Genomic DNA, 26,743 nt, shown 5'->3' on the forward strand with positions numbered 1-26,743 from the left:
ATCCCACTGGTCCGTCGGACGCTTAAGCTGTTTAAGTGCAGCCAAGGCATTTACAGTGCCACTGAGCAATGCCTTGAGTTCGAGCGGCGATTCGTTGCTTACAGCCGGCGCGGCTAGCAAATCGCGAGTTAGCGCGGCAACCAAGCGCCGCTTGTTTGCATAATGATCCTCCAACCTTTTCCATGCAGCCTCGAAGTTGGCGTCGATTACCTGGATCGTCCTCAACAATTCAGCCGCCTCGCCTTGCACATGCGTCTTGAGGTGCTGAAGCTTCTCGACGTTGGAAAGTCGAGAATCGTTGACTATGATCGCAGAGAACAGATCCTTAAACTCGAGCCAGTCGTTGAAATGTCCGAAAAATGTGGGCACAGCAATGGACGGCAGGTTGCGAGAGTTAGCTGGTGGAACAGGAGCTGGGTCTGATGCGGGCGATGCAGGAAGTTTTCCGAGCTGTTCAGCCAAATTAGCTGCCGAATCGAGGTAAGCTTCTTCGGCGATTTCGTAGCTGTCTTCATTGAAATAGCCGATGTCCTTAGTATCGTCTGGAGCAATGTTGAGAATCCTGAGATAAGTGTCCTTGAAGTCATCCCAGTTTATTCGTAGTTGCTGTATACGGCTCTCGATGATTGCACGAGTGAACTTATCCTTGCCGCGCTTCTTGAGGTTTTCGTAAGCATTGCTAATGCTTTTGTACAACTCCTGTTGACGCTTAAGTAAAATTTTAAGTTCCTTGACGTCTGCCATGAAGCAGTCGATGTCGCGATGAAGCGCTTGATAATAGGGCTGAGTGTTGGCAGCTAACGACCGCCCGCCTTGGCAAATTCAAGCACGGAGAGCATGGACACACTCTGATTCCTTGAATGACTCACTACTGCAGCTTCGTGAGAGCGCGTTCACCTACACGGCATCAAATGGTCAAGGCAAAATTCAAGGCTTCACTGAGCACTAGCACATATCCACTCCTGCACTGACCGTCGGTCCCTGGAACCACGCTCTGCTACCAAAAATGTTCACGAGGGAAGGGGTTTTATGCTGCTCCCAATCCAGTTCAGTCGTGTGGAGGTGGAAGTGGTTTACGGCAAAATAAATGTAACGCAAATGTGCAATAAAAATTTATACAATATATTTACAGTGCTTAAATTAGGAAAATGTGCTCAAGTGAAGGCAAGCGAAGAGAAGCTTTCTCTGCCGCCGCGGCGCGCTAACTAACATACTATGCTCGCAGAGCAATATTTATAGAGACAAAAGTTAAAGTAGAAATTCTAGTACATTGATAAATAAAGGTACAAGAGTAAAGGTAAAACGGTCTCTTGGGCATTGCAAATGTACGCGATGATAAAGGCGTATGATCGGAAAATTACTTCAACTTTAATACAAGAATAACAAACGTGACGCAATTTGAATTTAGAAAAGGTTTGTCGGCAAATATTCAGGTACAAAACTGAACATGTCCCTCGAAAACTAGTATATCTAAAAAAATCTTTAGAAAACCGGTTAAAATTATTTTTTTTCAAAATTCTCACGAGACATTCAATTTGAATACTTTTTTTCTAGCTTGGCGGGATCAGCGAAAGCCGTCTGTAGAAAAGCTGGCGCATTTTTCAATCAATACAACGAAAATAATCTTAGGATTAATTAGTCGGAAAATAATTCACCATTCTTGCTGGAAGTTCATACACATGTTACGATCAGAAAGGATACCTTCTGCAAGAAAATTTAACTCCAGAAGTACTACAGTTTTTAAAAAGAAATAGACAAAAATGGCATTGTAGGTGCTTAGGTACTCTAGTATAAAGTTTTATTTCTGTGAAATTATATGACAGACAATATAATTATAAGTATAAAAATACCTTCTATGAAAGAATATTGTGTACGAAGGTGGTATAATTATTGTTGAAATAAGTATACCTACATTAACTGGGTGTAGTTTCAATGAATATTATAATATTTAATAAATGAATAATAATAAGCAATACATAATGGCACAAACAAATATAGATGATATTTAGTCTGGTCAGTACAAGACTGTGCACTTTCATTTCAAGTTCCGATGATTTCAAAAGAACTTCTTACCACCTATGCTGATAACATCTTTAACATCACGTTCACATTTGTCACATGCGCTTACGTTCTTATTCCTGCTCTATACTTAATACTTAAAATGTGATTGTGTCCAAAAAATTAAGACAGACCATCCTACAGTACTGCTTTCTAGAATATCATAGTATTACATGCCAGTGAATGTCTCTTCACGACATTCATCACTCTAACGTTTTTGTTTTATTAGATGTTATTCAAACGTTAAACGAATATTCAAAACAGCACAATACCTAAAAAAAATTTCAGATCGTTTAATTGTACCTTTTTTAATATGTTTGATTGAAAAAATCGCAATTTAACATGTATTCTTGTAGAGAAATCACGTAAAATTGTATCTATATGATCTAGAATAAAAAAAAACTTTTGCGAGAATAAGAAAAAGCGTTGGCACAAGTGTATTTTATCTCAAAACGATTACTTTGAAGAGGACAACGTAAATATCAATGTATAATTTAACATTTTTCCGAAAAATACGAAGTCACCTTACTTCTTAACACACCTCGTACATATATTGTAGTTCTCTATACATCCAGCTGTATCCTTCAGGGACAACTTAGAGTACTCAGCACTTGAGGATGGGAAAGAAAAACTGGATAGAATAGAATAAGGGTAACTACACCTTACAACCAATCGGTGTATTGCCAGAGTCCTAACTGGGTGTCAACTTATAATCACCAAAACTAACCCTCCCAATCACGTTAACGAAGTGTAATAAACCAGTTAATCGACCATTAAAAATGAACACCAAAGACAAAACGACGGGACTCAAGTGGTACACTCATTGAAGAATCAACCGCGCTAAATGCCGCTAAACTTTGCTAATCAACGAAACTGTAACCCTACCGCTGCATGGATCGGTATTATTATGTATATTTAAGGGCTCACACAATATTTCACTTACTGTATAGATATCGAGACTTAAAAAGCTTAGATAAGGTACTGCCACAAAAGAAATATTCTAGTTTTAACTAATGCATACCTGTATGCAAACATACAATGTCCGAGAGATTTTGTTGGCTGGAGTGCTTTCTCCTTGGTGCGGTCTTATTGGTCCAGTTGTGTTAATCGTCATCCCCATAATTTACAGTTGAACTATCAAACTGCTATCATTTTTACACCTACTTGTATTGATATCTCACTAAGTTATTAAGTATTGAAACGAAGCATTTCCATAAAAATATTTGTTTGAACCTTATAGCTTATGATAGTATTATCACTTAAATATGAAACTTTTTGTTTTATGTATCAATAAAATACATGAGAGTAAATAAAATATTTTATAACTTTTTTTAGGATGCCAGTTCTATCCCACAGAAGAACATCTGAAATTTGTCAGGGTGCCCGAAAACTTAGGCATTGGCTCAGATATCTTTACCATTGAAGTCCACCCAAGGAGCCACTTAGATATTATGCCTATTGACAAAGTAAGAGAAATTTAATAAATGTTATATCAATACATATTGTGTAAGACTTTAGATATAAGTATTAATTCAGTTCACTGATTTTATAATCGTATTCATTGGATAATACTAAATGATTTTTAATAAAAATTACTAAAACAAAATTGTGCCAATACAAAAACTAATGCAATTTTCCTAATTTTGTACGTTTATATTTTAAAATATTAGTACCCTGGAAAAAATGAAACTACTTTGTAATCATCGTACGATATTTAAGAGTGACTTAAGAAAAGTTCTTCTCATTTTCAATTCAAATAATTATTCTGAGACTTATTTTGTCGATAGTATGATTACCTACAAAATATAAGTATCTTAGACAGATTGTAGTACAATACACATATAGTACCTGTACATATAGGTGATTCTACCGTAACTGACTCAGAGGATATATTCGGTCCGTATACACGTAATGAGATAAAATGGATCAATGTAAAGGTCAATATGTTTGTAAATGTGGCATGTTTTTGGCTTTGATCATAAAAAATCAGCTTCTGAGGTAGTTTTCAAGGAAAAGCTTACAAAAAAAAGAGTAAGTTGTTCTTTTCATCTAGCTTCACTTTTTAGTTATTTCAGCTCTTGACCCTCACAGTGCTAATATCGACCCGATCAGAAATTTCAACTCAGCTGCCTAAATACTAGGATGGGATCTAATTAGACTGCCATGCGAGGATCAACGTAACCGTGTTACGTAGCGTGAGATTGGCACCAGTTGATGCCTAACTCTTATATATCTATATATCACAGTATGAAAAAATGGCGATAAACCATTGACCTGAGCACACGGGTTCCTCCATGCGCTCTTCTTATTTGTGCGTTCTTTACTGCGATTTATAAGTTATTATTATACACTGTGAGTGCTTTTCTATCGTTAACAATTGCGTATCATTTTTGTAAGATTTTGTTCCTTTCTTCGCCCAGTAAGAGATTTGTTCGTCTGGCATGTATAAGTGGCGTGAAGAGGTTCCACCATACAAAGAGGATCCCTCAGACAAGGATTTTTTTAAGAATAAAAAAGTCCCAATAGCAAACGACAATCAAGCCGTCCTTCTCGAAAAGGGAGGTGTTGAAAATTCTAGCAAGAATGCTCCCTCCGATGACTTAAAATACGCAAAAAGTGACGTAGGCCCATTCGGCGTTTTTATTCAAAGTAAAAGGACCGACGATGGCAAAATGGAGAATAGACTGAATGGATACGCAATCATTAAGATTATCTCAAAAAAGTACTAGGTAAAACAGATATACCTTAAATCCATTCAAAAAATTGAAGTCATTTTTAAGACCATTAATGATGCTAACAGAATTTTTTAGGACTAGAAAATTCTGTCAAAAAACTGTGACATATTCATCCCATCTTTTTGTCTTATTAAAAAAAGAATCATGAGAGGCGTTGACATTGGGGTTTAAGATGCTGATATCGTACAAGATACTGGCTCAAGTGTTAAAATTCACAGTGCAGGAAGAATTACAAGAAGAAACCCTTATGCCTCTAGTTACCCTACTTTTTCAAAATACATTCCAACCAAATCAATCGTCATTTCCTTTTATGGTCAAGTGCTGCCACAATATGTCTATATTTATCACATAGCTCACTCAGTCCAAGTTTACATAGCAGAGCCCCGCATATGCTACTCTTGCTTCTTACCTGGTCACACATCATCCAGATGTCGAAGGCCATCTCTTTGTAGAAAATGTGGTGACGCTAAGCACCCAAGAGATCGCTTATCTGACTCACTCAAATGTGCCTCCTGCAGTGGTCCCCATTGTGCCATGGGCAGATCCTGGCCAACTCTGATTAAAGAACGTGCCATCCAGAGAGTGATGGCCAAATTGTAAATGGTAATTTTTCTTTTTCAAGTCCTGATGCTGCTAAAGAGAACTTTCCTAACTTGTCCAACGACCACCCTGTCACTCTGCAGAATAAATACCAATTGCTCTCAAGATTTCCAAGATGATTCACAAGAGATTCCTTATGCGCTTTCACAATCTTCAATCAGAAACCCTGTCAAGCCTTTTAAAAGGCCAAATTTAAAAATCTCCTACTAAAAACTTGCACAATAATCAATTTTTTATCAAAGACCACTTTTCAAGGAACCTCCACAACAAACAACGTAACTTCAAATCTTTTCCACGCACTAGTTCGCATTAAAGCTTTGCTTATTACATTCCAAACTACACCAGGCTGTCGTCGCAGCCCATTTAAGAACGTCTATCACCCAACGATGGTTTACAATTAGCTCACCAAAGATAAACTCATGTTCTCACCCCCAAAAAAGTCGACCTCGCGTTCCCCAGTGGCTAATGAAACTAACGGGGCTATGGACTTTGCTGCTGCCAAACTTCTAGACTCAAGATTTGGTTCATTAATAAGCTACTCAGACCTTCCAGATCTGCAATCAGCTGAAGTAGAAAAAGACTTTTACCATACCTACGATCAGCCTAATATTCTATAAGTGTTCTAAGCGATAAGTTCTATTAACGTTATATATATATATATATATATACCTTTCTATATTACATAGTTATCTCAGTGGGGCATTCCACATCACCCCCCCCCCTTTAGCCCCCCACAGACCCCAATTCATCCCACCGCCCCCACTGATCCCCCACAAAATAAGGTAAAAACCCATCATTTTCTCCTTTATTTTGATACGTTGCAGTTTTTCCCAAAACCCCCACAGCCCCCCCACGCATTTTTTTGTGACCCACAACCGCCCCCACCACCCCCACACTACTTTTGGCGAACCTGACAGGGATCATACCGTCATTGTCGGATCTTGATGTGTATACAGACGTGTATAACTGTCTTATTAACATGATTTATTTCATCGTCAAGAAGACATTGAAAGTCATAATTGATTTGTAGGAGGTCGTTGTGCAAAGCATCATTATTATTATATATATTAAATTATAAAATTAACTGTTATATTATATAGTTAACAGTGTGGGGCATTCTAAGTCAATAAGAACATGTCTTTTTTCTTACAATCAATTTTTTTTTCATCCATTTTTTCACACGGCCCAGGTGGCAAATAGATGGACTTTATACATACGAATAATTAATAACCATTCTATTTATATAACTAAGTATGACAAGAAACCAATTTATATCAATTGTATTTCAATTTATTTGTAAGTACAAAGTTCTTGGTGTGCTAAACTTTTTTTTTGTTAGCACTTATGATAAACTATGCGTAAAATTTTTATGTGTATGTATTATATTATTTTGTAAATGAGTTAATAATACCAGTAGATACATAAATTTAGATAACATTTAGTTTATCAGTAATACAAACCGTGGAAGTTTCGCATTAAGATGACTCATTTTATGAGTCAACTTATAAAGCCCTATCAAACCACGAAAAGTGAGGTCTATTCCTATTCTGTTTTAAATTAGTTGAAATTGGTACAGTAGAAATTGAACACACTATACTTTTATGGGATACATTCATTGTAAGTAAAAAATTTTCTCTATACATACAAGAATATTTAAATTATGTTGTTATTATTAAATACATTATTACTTATAATCAAAAATTTCTTTCCAAACTATATTTTCAATATCTAAAATATTTTCTCTATTAAGTTGAACGAAAATTCCATTTTTATTTTTGCATCTCGATAAAGCCACGTACAATTGACCATGAGAAAATAAAGATTTTTTGTACAACTGACCAGGAGAAAATAAATGAAAATTCATATAAATATTATCATCTAAATTATCAACACCTTTGTAGGTTGCAGTATCGACGCTGTAATAAGTTTTAGTTTCTCCATTTAATTTACTTAAAATCTTATTGCTTAAAAAAAAGTGTATTTATAATGTGAAGTTAGTATTACGTTATTACCAATAAAGTTGCTGTAATTACCAAATATTTTGGTACATCATCTGTTATTCAGGATTTAGGAATGTTAAATATTTCTATGTACCCTTCTCCAGTTCTTAAGAATAATTTTGAAAATTCTTTATCACTAGAACGAATATTATTTTGTAATCTTAAAATTTTGAAGCAGTTCCATAGAAATGATGATTTAATAGTTTTTTCTATTATCATAGTTTTATTACCATTTTTTATAACTGGAAGGATTTGTCGAAAATTCCCCCCTAATACTATTAATTTATTACCAAAGAGAATTTTTGTATTACACAAGTCTCTCAACGTACTATCAACGATTTTTAGAGTTTTATTCTAGAGGAATATATACAAATCGTATATAGTTATTTTTTTTCAGAATAATCAACTTAATTAAATGTGAACATTGCTCCTATGTTTTTAGTAATAAGGAAAAATTAATGTATCATAAAAAAAGCATAAAAAATCATTTTTTAAATGTACAAAATGTAACATCATCATAAAATAAAAAAAATCATTATTTGCGTCATGTATTGGAACATGGAAAATGGTAAAATCATACCATGTATTATCTGTGAAAAATAATTTAAGAGACAAACACATTTACGACGACATAAAACGATTCATCAGTCTGATGATAATATAGTATGCTCGGAATGTGGGAAAAAATTTTCAAGAAAAGATTTATTATTAAGACATTGCAGAAACATTGGCAAAACTGTATAATATCAATAATTAACACAAACAGAATATTTGATTTTAGTAAAAGGTTTACGTGTTCTTTATTTCAAACAATAGATTAAATGTTTTTAAGATAATTTGATGTTATTTTGACCTATACAGGAATCACAAATTAAGGTGAAAATAAAAATTTGACGTGGTGATGTAATTTTCCAACAATTACTTTACTGTACAATTAAAAAAATTGAGAATGAATAACGATAAAATTATAAATACAAAAATAAAAAAAATATATTTCTTATAAAATACCAATAACAGTACATCATAGCTCTGTATCATAAGACAATTCTATTTTTATGTTATAATCGTGCAATACAAAAATAACATTAACTTATTATCGTTTACATTAAAAACTTCACTTTTTTAACATCAAAACAGCACACTATGATAGTAATTATATTTCAACAGTGATGTTTACTTCAAAGCTGTTAGTCAAAAATTCTTTTTTTCAAACCTAGAAGTTACAAATTTCGGTTACATGATTTTAATTATAAGTTTATACGTAATAAAATTTTTGTTCACAATGCTTACTTACCTTTAGTCTTAGTTAGATCTCTACATACTTCTCAAGTCTTATATTAATTGCAGCTTGATGATATAAAAATATTAACATTATAATAATGTTCATGAGAGTACCCTGTAAACTGCAAATTTCAGGCTACGGTTACATATAGCAGAAGTAGCCAGAGTCACATCAGAAAAAGAAAAAAGTCCCCTCACCTCTATTTTAATAAAAATACACTTTCACGCTCTGACTTCCGTAACCGAGCGGAAAATTAGTGTTGAGTAGCGTTGAGATGTAATCAAAAAATTAATTACCAGAAGGCAGCATGTGTTAGTGAAGTACTACATCATACCGTTGGCATATGTATATTCCATACGACGCCAAGAAACGACTTGAAATTAAATTAAATTATAGCACACCGAATGAAAGATTACACACCCGTTGGTTGTGTAAGTCATTGATGGCACAATTAAATCTGACGAGGTTTCTTACTGTGCCAATGATAATAGTATATACGTGCATAGTAACACAGCGATGCAGAGTTGTTATATCATTCATCAGAATGGTTGTAAAATATAAGAAAAATGATCTTAATTTTCATTTATATTCTACCAAGTTAAATAATTTTAGCCTTCCTTAGCTACTATCGGATACTCCTAAGCTCCACGATATGATTTATTCAAAAGTTAAATTTTTAACCGATTCAAAAGTTGGGAAGTTAGCACGTGAAGCGCACAGGGGGGTGGAGCCCCACTAGTATATATGTGTTTACCAAAGCAATCATTTACAATGCACAGAAAACATGCAGGAAGATTGCTAGACAGTATTTATCTCTATATTAAAAAATCACTAAAAAGAATCTTAATTCAATACAAATACTTGTCACCAAAGCACTTATTTACAACGCGCAGAAAATATGCAAAAAAGCTGCCAGGCAGAATTTAACACTATAATTAAACATTACTAAAAATCACTTTAACTAAACTTAAATATCCACCACCAAAGCAATTGTTTACAACGCTGGGAAAACATGCAGAAAGACTGCCAAACAGTATTGACTCCATTATTTAAAAATCACTAAAAAGCATTTTAATTTAACATAAATACTTGTCACCAAAGCACTTATTTACAACGAGCAGAAAATATGCAAGACAATTGCCATGCAGCATTTAACATTGTACATAATATGACATTGCTCTGTTATTCAATCCGCAATAGTCCTGAATGCCATGAGTGCCCCTTGGCAAATCGCCTTGGACAAACGCAATGAGGCTGTTACTAAGCCTCGGCCCCAAGCCTTAGACAAGTGTCGAAGCTAAAATGACTGAGCTTGGACTTGAGCCACGGACATAGTCAAAATCTTATGACTGAGCCTGGACATGAGCCATGGTCAAGACTCAAACTGTTTTGATTGAGCCAGGTCATGATCTAAGGTCAAGAGTAAAACTTATGATTATAGAACCTATGGATGGTATCTAATATCAGGACTAAGCCGTAATCAGGAGATAAGAGGCTAAAGTTCGGAAATCAGACGCAGCCTTTTTTTTTTGCTAAAAGAGCCACGGTTGGAGGCATGCGCTAAGGACATTATTGCTACAACTGAGGAGGATTTTTTCATCCTATGCACAGCAAGTAAACTTTCTAGACAGATGACTTGCTGCTCCATATTCTCAACGTCAGAATGAGAATTAACTCAAAATGGTTTGAACCAGACCACGCATGCGTTCAGGTGTTAACGGGTCATGGAAACTTTAATGCGAACCTTCACAGGTTTAACTTAAAAGACGATGACCATTGCACTTGTGGCGCCGTAGATACCATGGAGCACCGATTCTCAAAATGTCCAAGAACAATTGAAAGTCGTAAGCGGTTCATGGACACGACGGGGCAAAGGACATGGCCAAGGAACAACGAGTTCTTTGTATCAGGTCCTGAAGTCTTCCTGGCTTTCTCAGAACACTGTAAAAGTGTTGTAAAATCTGCAGCATCTGTAGAATAAGCCAGGACGGTAGCAAATGCAAAATTTTGAAAGCTGGGTGTGTGCGGCCTAAGGGTCCAGCCGCCAGGGAGTTGCGTCCCTGCCCGTATCACATGCTAACCGTGTCGCTCCAGGCGGGAGCTTGCAAACGCGCCTCCTCGCGGTCCCCGTGGACACGATCATCGTTAAAATTGTTGTCGAACGGTTGGCTCTGGAATGACTGATCAAAAGTCGGGACAGTTGATGATCGTGACAGAAGCGTTCGTCCCGGTTCAAGCGCAGCGCCCATGGTACTCGATAAAATTTACCTTCGTGCGGCATGGGCGATACGCTGAACACGACCAACGGGCACGTAAATTTTTCCAAGTCAGACCACTGGCATGTTTCGCTGGGCGCAGGTGGTAGTTCTTCCGATTCCCTTAGTACTAGCAAGTGGCTGAAAACCCCTTACGGTGGTGACCGGCCTGGAACGGGGAGCAGTGTCAGCCTTTCGGAGTATACCGCTGTGCGCTTCTCTGCGCGTCGATCACCCTTCTGCTCCATATTCTATTTGACAGGTTGGATTTTTCATGCTTCTTGCCAGATGCACCTTTTTCTTTGAGGTAAACTAAATAAACCTCTAGGCAAGGTTGAGGATTTAATATTCTAAACAATAGGGGCTTTAGTGAACTCATGCTCTAAAGGCTACACGCTTTTATTAAGTATACACTTATTATGGCTCATTGCCTGATGCGTATGGTAGATTTTTAAGGATAAGTGGATGATCATAGATAGATGAGTAACAACGAATGGAGATGGTGTATCATGGGTCACAGGAGCAACAAAACATGATTTTCTTGAGGCTGTTTGTTCTTTTTGGACTTCGATAAGCTGAAAGTAGATGTTGGTCTATTGTATGAATAATTGTCTTAGCTACATGCCTGTACCATATATCTACTCTAACTGAGTGTCAATCTAAGATATTATACTTTGATAGGTCGCAGATCAAGCTTATAACTCTTTGTGCTTGCAACAGCGAACAGGGTAAAAGCTTTGAGGATTATCTCATTGAGAAATAGTTTTTGGTTAACATTGTAGACTTAGTCCAGTCCTTAGATGCTAAGGTTGTCTTTATCATATGACCTGTCTTATCAGGTTTATCTACCCTTGTTAAATGGAATGGTCCTTTATCACTATCAGTCATCAAGCCACGCCATAAATAAGGATTATGTGTAACAAATGTTACTTTTATCATCACTGCGTGAAATAATATACTATTCACCAGTATATTAGCCAGTTTATAAGCAGTTTTTTCACAACGAAAATATTACTACTCTCTACGTATAGGCATCTACTTTAGGAACGTTACATCTTGTCTGTCTTAATTTAAAGTTTAATATAGTTAAATTTGGTCAAGATTTAAATGAGGATTCAGTTGCGTCGGTGACATACTACAGTTAACGCATAGGATCAGTTGCTAAATATTTGTCTGATTGATTCAATCAAAATAACAAGAAATGGTATAAGTAATCTTAAGCTGTTTGCAATAGAAGTGTTTGCCTATTATTAGGTAAATATTAAGCTATTTCACTGGATATTTTTACACCTGCAGTTTTTTTTACTTTCCTTTTTAAGGAGATTTATACTTTTAATAACGAGAAGACAGAATTGTTGATCATTAATATTTTTTTTTTGAAATTCTCTTTACATGAAATTAGTAATTGGTGCGTATTTTCGGACATGTGTCATCTCGCAAGAGCTCAATGTTTGAGCAGCAGATGATGCCATTGCGATTATACGATCTTCGTTGTTTTTTAAACATTAGCTTTAAATGTAATGTTAAATGTTAACCCCGTGGTAATCTTTTCGTTGTAACTTCAATCTTAGAATCGCATAAGCTTCATTCAAAAATTTTTGATAACAGATAAAATGGTAAGTTAACTGCAGGACTTAGTCAGCTTAAGAATGTGTGGACCTGGGATTTTAAAAATTATATACATTTGGACACTTAGGTTTGGAATTGTCTCCTGGCCTCAGGGCAAATTAAAAGGTTTTCTGTAGCATGACGATCAGACGTATTAAATATATGAGATATCCAGAATATGAGTGTGCCTAAGGATGTAGACTATACATAAATATACAATATTATGTGTATACGTAAATTTATATGTATGTATACTGTTTACAAACTAAACCTTAGGTATCGAAGTTGATAATTAATACCACACGTATCATCACTGTAGCTAGACTTCTTTAAGATTTATTGTGATGATATGTGAATATTGCGGAAGCCAATAAACATATTTAAAAACAAATGTTTATTGCGTTTGTAACCAGTGGACCCATTTCATTAGAAATGGTTATGTAACGTCATGTTCAAAAGGCAATAACAACTCATTCAATTCAATACAATTCAAGGTTTATTGATAGGTTTTTACAATAGCTGTATTCAGTAGATTGTAATTGTGATTATTAACTTAATAAAAAAAAAAAAAAAAAAAAAAGTAAGTTTACAATAAACTTTTGAATCTGATCGATTACACTATGAAGGCTCGACACAGTCACAGATTTTGTTTATAGATGTATTTAATAAGGTGAGGAGTAGTACTATACAATAAAAAATGAATAGAGTATTCTGGAATAGCAAGTACTCCGGGTCCGGAAAAAGAAAGAGTATTTTAATTTTAAGTACACTTTACATGGTAAACTAATCATGATATATAAGGGGAAGCCGTTTTTAACTGCGCGCTCAAAACGGGCGAGCTGTGGTATTGCAGGTGGCGGCGTCTTGTCGACTGCTTCTTAGGGGGCGCTGCGTGCCCAACATTTTTCCATTGTGTGAAAGTGGGCGGGGCTTAGGTTAAAGATACGATAGGGGGAGCTCTCCCTCCACTGCCTGGCAGTGCCTGCCTGACGTGGAGATAGTAAAATCGTTGTGCGCTTGCACGAGAACTCTTGGTTGTTAGCATCACTGCTATGTTTTTCGAAGACTTCAAAGAGATGAAGCGATGTTTTGTGTCAGACATTATTTATCTGACAGTACTTTAGCTGTAACAGAGGCCCAGTTTAGTTCGTATTACAGCCACGTTACGATTTTCACCATGCAGCAGTAGGTACACCTACTACCGACACGGTGGCGCAGCGATAGAGTTGCAGTCTCGCTAATCTGAAAAATTTAACAGAGTTGGCCGTTACTGGTAGTTAGATGGGTGACCGCTCGACTATTAATCCGTTCGCTTTCGCTGGTGATTTTTCGGATCGATTGACTGTTTACTTTATATATAGAGAGATAGAGAAAAGTTGTATTATATGTATAGATAGAGTAATTGCGGCGCACTATTGTGCGCTTACAAGAGGGAGGGAGAGAGAGGAAGGGAGACAGACAGAGCCTGTAGCGCAGTTAGCGCTGGTATACTTATAGACAATATATATAGATATCTAATATAAACACGGTCGCTCACTTGCTCATTTCACGGGTTAACTCCCCATATAAGGCCCGCCTAAAGAAGTTTCACTTAAAAAACTGATCTCTTCAACACCTGATTTAAATTTCAATTGAATAGAGTTTAAAAAAATGAGATGAACTCATTCGATTTTCTGTTGCCAACCGTTTCGTTTCAAAGAAATCAATTCCTATGCATATACCTACTTAAAATAAATTGAAGTTCTAAACACTAAGCTTCGATAAATAATACATAAAAGAGATCTGATTGTGAGTTAGGGTAAGTATCTTTTGCAGATAATAGTTGGCACAACACACTATTTTGTTTTTTAGAGCACTATCACTTACTACTAACATTAATCTGCGAGCATAATCTGCAAACATATTCTTATAAGATTTGCAAGTATCACATCTATAAGAAAGTTATAAGCACATTTCTTTGTTTCTTTCCTGTTCATATGTACGAGGAACATTAGTGGTCGGGATAATATCGATATATAAGTATTTCTAAAATAAAACAGAATGTTATTCCATCGTTACGAGAATAAGCAGTGACCCCACGACATTATACGTTTTAAGTAAAAGTAACTTACTTATCAGCAAATGACTACATATACCAAAAAAAACGTCGCAGTACCTATGGCAATGACTCAATATATGACACTCAAAGGTGAACAATAGATTAGTTTAATCTCCCAAAATTTATTTGATACACCGAGTGTCAGTTGCGTAAGGCTGCGTATACATAGAGCCTTGAGCTTTCAGGACCAGCCAATATGCCTGTGTAAGTGCGAGAAAAAGAGTATATGTTATTGCTCCTTACTCGCACCAAACTAAAGTAAAACTACCTCTACTTGATGAAAATCCAGACTGGTCCAAAAAAATAAGACTGATAACGAACGTCACAACTTTTAGACAAAAAAAATGTCAGCAAAAGGTAAAAAAAAATGGTAAAAGTGGCCAAATCAGGTTTTTCGCTTCTATCGGAAAAGCTGTAATTTGGCCAAAAAAAACGTTCCACATAAAAAAAATATGCAATTTCAAGACGAACAAAATGAACCCTGGTGAACCCAAATCAGCTTTAGCGTTTTTCGGCAAATTACCAACAAGTGCCAATTTCACCCTGTTTTTTGGTATTTCATAACTAACATTCTAATTAATATTTTGAATTCAAATTTTAACAGAACATGGGTTTTATGATTCTTAATAAACCTACAAAATTTCGAGACGATCGGATGCAAAAATTTTGTAAACCGTCAAATAAATAAAAAAAGGTCCCTGCGAAAAATGGCTCTAAAAAAGTTGTTAGACCACATAGAGCCATTTTTCAAAATGTTTTCTCTTAATATGATGTCAATCTAACACTGGTTAAGTTTTGGCATCTCTTATTTTTTCATAAATATCCTAAAAATGTAACGGAAAATAGTGTTTTTTCACAAAATACCAGTGGTGGCGCTGGATTGGCCCAGCGCTGCAAGTCAGAGGGCGTGGCCTTAATTAGTGGCGCGATCAAACCAGCGCCACCGTGAACCACTGCTAGTACTTGGCGAAAAAACACTATTTTCCGATACATTTTCAGGATACTTACGAAAAGTTAGAGATACGAGATTTGAACCAGTGTTAGATTAATATCTTATTAAAAGAAAACATTTTGAAATATGGCTCTATGTTGTCTAACAACTTTTTTAGAGCTATTTTTTGGAAGGACCTTTTTAGTTTATTTGACAAAATGTTTGAATCCGATCGTCTTCAAATTTTGTAAGTTTATTAAGAATCTAGAAATCCATATTCTGTTAAAATTTGATTTAAAAATATTAATTAGAAAGCCAGTTATGAAATACTGAAAAACAGGGTGCAACTAGCACTTTTTGGCAATTTGCGGAAAAACGATAAGGCCAATTTGAGTTCACCGGGGCTCATTTTATTCGTCTTGAAATTGCGCATCTTTTTTATGCAGAAATTTTTTTTGGCCAAATCACAGCTTTTCCGATAGAAGAGAAAAACCTGATTTGGCCATTTTACAATTTTGCTGACAATTTTTTTGTCTAAAAGTAATAACGTTTATTATAGGGCTCGAGATCTGTACAAAAAAATTTTTTTTGGCCCAGTCTGGATTTCTCAGTCGAAAATCTACTTTGCTCACACTATGGTCCTGGAAGTTCAAAACTCCATGTATACGCAGCCTAATTCTCACACATGTGGCGTATACCTACAAATTTTGGATACAAAATGGGCTGAGAACTCGATTTAGAGACATCTGTTGTGATTCTGTAAAGGCTTGACATAATATATTACACACGCGTTCGCACGACTGTGCAGCAGATAGCAGCTCTGTCACTGCGCATGAGCTCTAAGTTACGTGTGAAATTGGAATTGCTACAGCTTACAGCTACAATACATGGCTCTGACAAGAGTTCCTCTCTCACGGTGTCTTCAAAAGGATTCTTGAAGATCGAGGAAATTCTCTTAATATTTTACTTATCTTTTAAACAACTTTGTTTCATTATGATAATGGATTTTCTTTTAATTTTTTGTACACAATTATGACTATACATATTAAAGATTAATAATTGCAGTATAATGTCAATATTCATAATAAAATTAATGAGGTCTTCTAGACTTTAATTATTTTATTATAATTAGTTGTACATATTACCTTAAACAGTAATGTTTTGGGAATAGGAATAAGCTACAGTTTAACACACCGAAGTTACAACGTCTTTAAAAATTTAAATAAATATTTTAATTAAATAAAAAATTTATTATTATTTCCAGACTGAATATAAATTTAGATTGATTCATTTTCTATTCAATGATCAAATAATGTTTTATGGCTCAGAAAGTTTTCTTACCTTTCAATTTTTGTATGATTATACTTATTTTTTAAAATTTTAATCCTAAGAATAAATAATTTCTCCAACTTAATTCGATTTTTATCACACAGGAAGAAGATATGAGATACTTTGCTTACAAGAATATCAACAAAACTCACGTCTCCATTGTACTAGCACAATTACTAGAAGAATTAGTGGATACCGATGAACCTATTACTTTGCTTAAATTTCGCCTGCTTTGTAATCACGTGGATGGCACAAACTCCTCAGTAAGTACTTCCAGTTTTACATTTTACCTTCTCTGTAATTTGCCAAATTTGGAACATGATACACTTATCAAAATATTTATTATTTTCTTGAAGATAGATATATGTTTAGCATAAGAATTAGCATAAATGAAGTAGAGATTGACAAAATTCAAAATGAAAGCCTTAAAACAATAATATATACTTTATATACGTTTTACTCCACTTTCAATATACTCACGAAGGTTAAATGAATGATGCGCATTTTTTATTCTCTGCATAATGCTTGTAAACTTAGTATGTAGCAGGATATCAATCTACTTCGTACATGTCAACCTAGTGTATGTTTTGACTTTACTCATGAATTATTTTCTGTATACCTTATGTCATTTCGTTAGTACGTACTGTGGAAAAATTATATGAATAATTTTGTTAGTCGTGTTCGAGTTAACTACGTTAATTTCATTCCATTTTTCAAATTGGTATTTGCCTGGCCATATAACACCATTAATTTTTTCTGATTCATAGGATAAGTTTAAATATTATAAGGCTTTTACATTGACAAACTTCGTTGATACCATCCGATTATATAAGGGATTATAATTTTGCAGCTAGAATCTTTTAGTGATGTAGGTGTTGTGACGGAAATAAGTTTCATTTTTCTTATGTAAGTGCAATTTTATGTGAACTAATTGTAAAACGAAACTGTTTTTTATTGATAAATGTTTTTACTTTGGCAATATTTACATTATAACATTGTTTACTAACAAAAGAGTGTTGGGTTAACAATGTTTAAAACAATATTTTTCTTCTTTCCGATAGAATGACTAGAAAAGTTTTACAAGATACGATTAGAAAGCATACGGATTTTAAATACTAATCAAACATTTTTCCTTCCTTTTCTATTAGAATAGGCAGGTATTTAAGTTCATTATCATTTTATTATTTGTGTTGCAGGAGTTAAAAATCTATAATAAACGTGGTTCCTTTTTTTTTAATTTAAATAAAAAATTAAAACAACAAAAGCAGCTGCACGAATTAAAATTTTTTTTTTTATTTTTTAAATCTGGATCATTATTATTGATGTGTGATTTTAAAACATTAATGCAAGATTTTTAGTTATTGTATATTATCTGAGGAACTGTGTGTATGTAGGTATGCATGTATTTATTTTCTAAGCAATATATATATATATAGATTGCTCAGAGAAAAATAAGATTAACTAAAATTTTTCAATCTAATTTCAAATAGAGAAATATGAGTTAAGCTTTTCTTTTTCCAAGCCATCGACGTATACGGGTTATTTCACAAAAACTGCGATGTTTTCACGCCTAAATTGAGATTTTTCCAATAAAATATTTAGAACTTTTTAATTTTTTTTTAGTTTTTTAAAGTTATACAATGTCGAAAATAGTTGGAAACTTTTGAGTCCAGTTTTACGACAATTTATTAAAAACCCATGTTAATTTAAATGTAATTTTTAAAAAATTCAAACAGAGCTTTACGGTAACAACAGACTTGTCATTACCGTAACGGTACTTTTTTGAGATTGTAAAGCTCCAAGGTAAAACTGTCAACAAAATTTCGTTTGTCACATCTGCACTCTACACCTTTTCGAAAACTATAGTCGGAGATTCGGGGAGTTAGGTTATGACCGCCTATTTTACCGGGAATAACGCTCTGTATTTTTGACGATACTAAAAATAACCAAATTAAAATTTAGGGCTGCAAAAAATTTTCAGTGTTCTTGTACACTTCAGAATACAAAACGGTTCATTCCAAAAGTCCGAAAATTAATCACTTGACCAATTGAATTATTCGTGGTGCGCAATTCAAAAATGTGAAAAGTAGGCTTCACAAATAAAACTTTCCGTTCCTGAAATTAAAATTTTTTTTTGGTTCTAAACTGCAAGATAAAGTGCTCAACACCTTATACTTTTGGATAGTATATCGTGAAAAAATTAAAAAATCAACGTCTAGGTACTAGAAGCTGCAACAAACGAAATTTTCAAATTCTTTGCATTATGGTAACAGCATTTTGACCTGTTTTTTCAGCTTTACGGCCACGCAATAATTTTTTCCACACGCTCTCAAAATTGCAATTAGAAAGAATTGGTATACACCGTTTAGAAAAGTTCTGACTTGAAATCACTCGATCCGTTGTTTTTAAACATAGGCTTCATGGAATATCGCATTTTTTGTGAATGTGACCTATGTATATAATGAGCTATTTACAAGAGAAACAATACAGCATAAAGGGACATTGTCATGGTAAATATTTGTATGGTACACCTTACAAATGAAAACCATTGTTATAAAAATCATGTCAGATGCTGTTGCTTTCTTTTTGTACTGGACGGAGTGAACTTTTTTGGACAATTTTATACGTATTTGTATGTATAAGTAAGCAATGTATCCAAATTGTTTATTCGTGTTTGAAGAACCAGTGGAAAATAGGTGCTCGGGTGTCCAAGTTTCAAAGTTTTTCTTCTATGAAATCAGATAGCAGACGAATATCATTATGAATATATATGAATCTTCTATAAAACGATATTGTAACGTTGGAATGAGCATACCTAAATTTATTGGGTGTGGTTTCAACTAATATTTTAACATTTAATCAATGAACCTACGCTGATTACATCTCTAGCATCACGCTGACATCCATCACAAACGCTCACACACTTATTCCTAGTCAATATTTCATACCCAAAATTAAATTTTATCTTAAAGCTTAAGGACGTTCGTTACAGTAAGAGGGGAAATAAAGAGAGTGCAGTATGGGGGGAGCAACCATATGGCAGTATCGGCTACTGTTTTTCATCGGTTATGTGTTAAGTTGAAGTTTTTTCAACGTTTGATATTTAAAAAATAGTGTCGCGAAACAGTCTTTAATTTTACATGTGACTTTCTAAGATTATTACAAATATCCTGTTAAAATTTCAGAAAGATTCTACCCAAAGCGCTATGCGTAATGAACGTCCTGATGAAGAACCATCCTGTCGTACTACTTTCTTTGATAGGGCAGTATTACATGCCAGTGAATGTCTCTTCAGGATGCTCATTACATATAGGTTTTTTCGAGAAGTATCATTCAAAAATACAACGTATCTTGAAAATAGCATCAAACGTACCCACAAAAAATTGCTCTTTGAATTGTATTTGTTTTTATGTTCCCTTTTAAAAAATTTCAAATTGACATGTAATATCAGGAAACAATGACGTAAAATTTTATTAGATGATCTGTTAATATCTTCCAATTTTTTTTGTGTAAAATATTACTTTTAGATAAATTTATAATATTTTTGAGTAAATCCACAAGTTGTTTTTTTTTAATAACACATGAAAGAAAGGGTTAAGTATGCGTAAGAGCGTGTATGCAAGTATGTTTAAACGAAACAAATAATTTCCAGCGTTGTTGCATATATTTGCGCTCTGAAGAGGAAGTAACATGTAAAATACATTTCCGTTACACATTTTCTCAAGGTCACTAATCTGAAATTGTTGATTTACTCCCGCACATAACGTGCTTATAGAAGTATAACTTTAAAAACATTCGGTAACAGCCCTTCTCGGTTGAGATTTGAGGACCCATTGTTAAAAATACTTTTGCATATTTTCATTTTTTTTGTAAAAAGTTTATCTGATTAATGATTAATATTTTAGTATGGTTGATATTTTAGTAAATTCAACTAACGATCAGTAGTTTTACAGGATAGTACATTCTTAGCGTGGCCATTAATTTTAAGATAAAAGAGACAGAATTATACTTTTTTAAGATTGTTGGAAAATTTTCTTTATGCAAGGAGAAAGGTCAGTTACTATTTCCCAGTGAAACAGTGTTCATAACCACTGTGTACTGTCGTGATGTAACCTTTTGAGTTTAGCCACGTATTTCAATTCTAATACGTATTGAGCCAATGATAATGTTTTGTTTTTTATGTATAAATGAGGTAACTTAACTTATTACACAACTCTTTGAAGGGAAAAAATTTCTTTGACACTAAAAGAACCCTTTTTTTATAAAGAAAAATGAACGCAAAAATAGAACTAAAATCAATACAGTTAGAACAAAGAAAAAACGAAAATTGGATTAAATTTAAATAAATAAAAATATAAATAGAAAGGTGTGTGCGCAACACACGTGCTCTATTATATTCTTTATTTTATGCTCACAACTTTTTCTTACTACCTCACCCAAAAATTCGAGCTTTGGTGGCAGTGTATTCGCTGTGAGGATGAAGACCAGCAGCCCTCTAGCAGATTTTTTCCAAGACCTGAACGCGTTGTAAGCCAATTGTTGTGCAGTAATATATTCGAATGCTGTGGCATAAATCTTCATTCCAATCAGTTGTGAGCTCGTGGTACTCTGCACTTTTAATATATGAAAGTTTGTGTAATGAGTTATCCATAAAAAATTTTTTAGCCTATCTCAGTGCTGTGTATCATCAACAAATATGAAGGGCAAAGCCAAGAAACAGGTGAGCAGTATGTATAATATACATACGAATGCCCAAGCAATAACAAAAGCAGACAGAGAAACAACGTCAAACATCTGCTTTCGTTAAGAATGACTTAGATGTATGGTTGTTTGTAGGAGATATTATAAATATGTATAATTTAATGTAGAATAAACTTATAAGTTAAAGAATAAGGTAACAAATTTTTTAATAAGAATAGGCTTTGTTCTGATTAGTTGTAAAACTGTTTTTGATCTTTAAGAAAAAAAAAAAAAAAAGAAAATAACTTGCGGTATTGCATGTTAACAGGGTAGAAGAGTTAAAAAGTAACAATTATCCTTACCACAAGTATAAATGAGCATCCGTACAATGTACAATTAGAAGTTTCTATCGTATTTCTATAATTATTGCGAGTGTTAATTTATTTAATATAACCCCGAAATTTCAATTATTTACAGTTAGACAGAGAAAGGATAGTGACACATGTTTTTTGTACATGTGCAGCAAAGGAATAAAAAAAATGTGAACATATTTATGCATTGATTGTCTATATTAATACTGACAGAAGCACAACTAAAATGTCTGCTGAATAGAAATGGGACAAGCCCACTGATGCCCACTTAGGGAAGGATATATGGTATAATATATAGTACGCAAAGCTTCTTAGTCATTACTGATGCTTTTAAAAGCAATACCTTCAATAAGTTAGTGAAAATTATCAATCCTTTTTTACGTTGAATTTTATGATGCTGCGGCCATCCCTTGCTCATTAAGAATAATATTATAATTTTAGCATGTCAATAAGGATACATTATTTATCACAAAATTTTAAGCGAGCTTATAAGTAAGGCTGTGATGAGAAGTGGAACAGTGGTGATGGAGGCTGTGATATTAAACTCAATAATGCTGTCAAGCGCAAGCATTATGTATTTAGTTAAAGTATTTATTACTGAGGGACAATTTAATAAATTTTATACACAAAAATTTGCATACCTGAAGAAAGAATTATTGAAGCCTGCATTAACACAATTGACCCAAGCAACAGGGAAGAGTGGTATACAATAAGAAAAATTAGGATATGCACCAGCTCCACACCTCATATAAATAAAACTAATAGAAAAACAAGTGGAAAGGAAATAGTAATTTTTCAAGTAGTTAAACGACAATTAAATTGTATTCACTAAAGTACGGTAAAAAAACATGACAAGGAAGCTCTCAGAACTTATGTTTCTCTCACTAACAGTATTGTTAAAGAAGTCGTTTGTCTGGTCATGCCTTTACATTCTTGGCTGTGTTTAAGTGCTGATAGATTATCATCGACAAGGATAATCTAAGCATAAATAAGATTTTTAAGATTAAGTGTCCTTGAAGCTGCAAGTCTATGTCCGTTTGCGATAAAGAGAAAAACAAATTTAAGATGCCTTACTTACACATCAACAACAACCAGATTTACTTGAAAAAAAAAAAAAAAAAAAACACACACAAATATTATGCACAGTAACAAGTTCTGATGTATATGCATAGTATTACTGAATGCTATCTTTTATTTAGTTTCCAAGTGTAAGCTGTGTAGTCAGCCTATTAATAGATGACGTTTTTTTAGGTAATCTGATTCCTCTGTTAAAGAAATTTTATTTTAATCATCTGTTGCCTCCTGTTTATTTAATCAACAAAAAAAAGTTAAAGAAGTTGTTTGATTAAAAAAAAAATACATAACTGGAAAAAGATATCTATAAATTGCTAAAATATCTACAAGTTGCTAAGACCGTTGTAATCGCTAAGCGCAAAAAATACTCAACCGATCTGGCTGAAATTTTGCGTACTGATTATTGACACTTCCTGGATAGTTTTAGTATAGTTTTTATCTTAAAAAAATTAATAACAATAGCAATAATTAAGCTCAAAATTTTACAAAAATACGCTAGCTTTTCAAGTTAGTTCCATAGGATCTAGTAGGTGGCTTAGACAAAAAATTGAAGCTACCTGTAATAGAATTAAATAATTGCGGTTATAATAGGCTGGAGCGTCTCGAAGATTTCTACAGCTGTCTTCCACCAGTACATCAAAAATACAGTTGTTAGTTGTGCAGCTTGGTATCCTGGCTACCGACAACACTCTTCTTCAATGGACAAGCGACCTACGTCTTATTCCACCCTGAACCACGAGGATTGACGAGTGCCACTATCAAAAAAATATTCCTAACGATAACGTCTCTAGCGGAATACCAGAAGACGTAACTAGCCAGACCACAACCTACTCCAGTACTTCAGAGTTTTGGGGCCGTTCAACCATCCAGCCTGGTACTGTCAGAGAATTTTTTATTACAAATGCAAGTCTCCACGGAGACTCCGAGGGTAAGAGTCAAGCTACCCGCAGCCAGCTCTCCATCATTACGAATAATAATAAGGAATATCTGGAAGTAGCACGACTGGCCCTTTTTAGGGCAACGATAAGTATTTACGTTCTCTACGTAACCATCAATCTTATCGGTTCTTTTAAGGGCCAACTAAGTTTAAACTAACTTGACAACAAACACATTTTTACTATCATTTCCGGCAACGATTTGTCAAATAAAAAATTATATAAAGCCGGTCACTATTAAACCAAGTCAGTCATTCACTGGCAGACGTTACGAGCGGAGTTGCTTGTCGCAAGTCTGGGAATCACGGTGATCGACAATCCTATATTACCCTTTCGACTTTAAGCATTCAACCAGGAATCACCGAACCTCCCCGAGGTCTGTGCTGGGCGAACCTAACAGCTATGAAGGAAAAATAAACTTTAGCAAACGGTACAGTCTTCAACAGGCAAATATCACGAATCAATCTCCTTACCTTAGATCATTGAAACATCTGAGTATGCAAAAAAAGGTGCCTTAGACACCAACGTCTTTGGCGTAACATCAGGAGACGTTGGTAAAGAGCTCTACAACTAGCTCCAAAGCGTCAAACGTTGTAGTTTTCTTCTCGATCAGTGTGGTGCTACAATAATAGGCCAGAGATCACCCTGAGGTATAGAGGCAATCATATTTGCTGGAAACTTCAGTCAAGAAAGAGTTTAGCTCACAGGTCCTTTTTAGGGCCATCAGACGTCGAACTACCTTACCAACAAATATATTACAACTTAACAATGTTGACAAAAACCAGACTTTAGGACTCACAAAAATTTTAAGCATACCAAAAGTCGCAAGAAGGTGAATTGGAAGGAAAACTTCAAATGCATCTAATAAATACAATTTGAGGTGTCAAGAAACTGACGCAAAACATACATCGAGATTGAAACAGCTGCGTCAAAATCGATAAATAAAGAATCCATCACGTGAGAGATTAGCTTTTTATTGTACTCTCACAGTCATCTCTTAAATTTTTCCAGATTTTGAAATAGGTGGAATGTGTGTTTTTGTGGTGATGAAAAATGTAGAGATGAAGCTGCAGAACTTTAAAGCTCTGATAATGAAGTTGTGAGATAAGAGGCAAAATTTATGATTAACTGTGTATTTTTTGTCAGTGTTAAATCTTTACAGCTTTTAAAAATAGCTGTTTTCGTAGATTGTACGGGAAGAACTGCAAATCAACGGCCCTTCAGGGCCAACGATTATTTTATGGCATAAAAAATACATGGTACTTTTCAGCATAATTATACTTTTTCCACTGCTTACAGCATTTTACTTGACCAAATAAACTGTATGGATTCCGAACAAACATGTTTTTGATAAAAAGATTTTTGTTTTGAGAAGTGTTAGGAATAGATGTAAAATTTTTAATTGAAAACGTTTCACATTACATGTGAACACATGATGGAGTTCCATTTAGTGAGTCTCGGGGGGAGGGGGCGTTAGTTTTACATATTTAATACCCAGTAATCAATTATTTTTACTTGCAATTATGGAAGCTTGCTTATTTACCAGCACACATGTCATAAAAACAGTGTCATCACAATGAATTAACACGTCAATGGTAAATTTGCTAACTATTTAGAATGTTCGAACTCTTTGCGTAATTCTCTAATCAGCACAATATTTTTTCCTGCTTGATCTAGTGTAGTTCGTATCTGAGGAAATCCTTTATTAGCTAGGATCAGATCTCCAGGCTCTAGTGAACCTAGGAATCTCGATGAAACTGTGACTTGAGAGTCCGTTGCTCGACCACCAAAACATTGACTGACAAAACGTATAAATTTGCAAAGAGTGCATCCTATGATATTTTTGATTCTGTATTGTTTTTCATAGCTGGAGTAGAATTGAGCTTTATGTTCTATAGATGATGGCGACTGAATTACAAATTCGGTTGAGCCAATTATCACTCTATAGTCTTTGAATTCTGACTTACAAAATTCTGGCATAGTTTCATTTACTACTTATTTTTCTGGCCAAAAAACAAAAGGTTTCCAAGCTTGCAATAAATAATGTAAAACATCATATAAAATACACGACACTGACCTTCTATTTATCTGTAAAAGTACTTTACAGTTGAAAAACTAGTTTTCATACAGATAATAAATAATAACAGTTTTTTTTCAAATTGACTTTGAATTTTGAACTTTAATTGTTCAGACTTTTCTCAAAAATTTTTAATAGCAATGAAAATACATTCAAAGATTCTCCACACATATGTTTCATTCCATCGTCTGTCTTAATATTAGTGAAATAAAGAAAGCCTATAGAACTCTGAGCTGTCTTTTGATGTACTAAAACTGCAATACTTTTTATGCTCTTTCTGTAGAAGATTTTCAACACTATTTTGAACAGTTTGTATGGGACAGCAAGATTGGGTTCCTACATCACAGCTTGAAAAACTTTGGTGATGCTCACAAATAAGAATGAATTTATTGTTTCCACTATCAAAGAAGTCTACGTAAGTCATCTGATCTTCATATTTTTCCTCACTTTCTTTATCTTGTCTCTCTTTCTCACCTCGTTACTTTTTTCTGTTAATTTTTTTTTATTTCATCCCTTCGTTGTTTCCTTGCATACCTTGCATACCTTGTATATACAAAGAGCATTCATTTAAAGCTCCTCCGAATTTGTTTGTTTTTCGGGAGCTGTATAAACGTTGAGAGGAGGAGAAAAGGATGCCAACAGGCAGACAGCTGAGCTGCAGAGACGCAGCAGTGCCAGTGAAAAAGGACAAGATAAAAGTGAACGCGACT

At 34.2% G+C, this 26,743-nt stretch overlaps 1 protein-coding gene across 1 annotated transcript in view; it reads left to right on the forward strand.

The window, feature by feature from the left end:
- The window catches only part of Cad89D (cadherin 89D), a 278,532-nt gene that overhangs the window by 62,358 nt on the left and 189,431 nt on the right, over positions 1-26,743 (forward strand). The window contains exons 3-4 of the mRNA XM_089594166.1: positions 3,394-3,524; positions 17,001-17,159. Of these exons, the coding sequence (XP_089450292.1) occupies positions 3,394-3,524; positions 17,001-17,159 (290 nt within the window). The remainder of the gene's footprint in view (positions 1-3,393; positions 3,525-17,000; positions 17,160-26,743) is intronic.

The sequence above is a fragment of the Copidosoma floridanum genome, unplaced genomic scaffold, assembly GCF_036245765.1.
Source record: "Copidosoma floridanum isolate Cflo_tuat_1 unplaced genomic scaffold, Cflo_Japanese_pri ptg000021l, whole genome shotgun sequence".
NCBI classification, from domain to species: Eukaryota; Metazoa; Arthropoda; class Insecta; order Hymenoptera; family Encyrtidae; genus Copidosoma; species Copidosoma floridanum.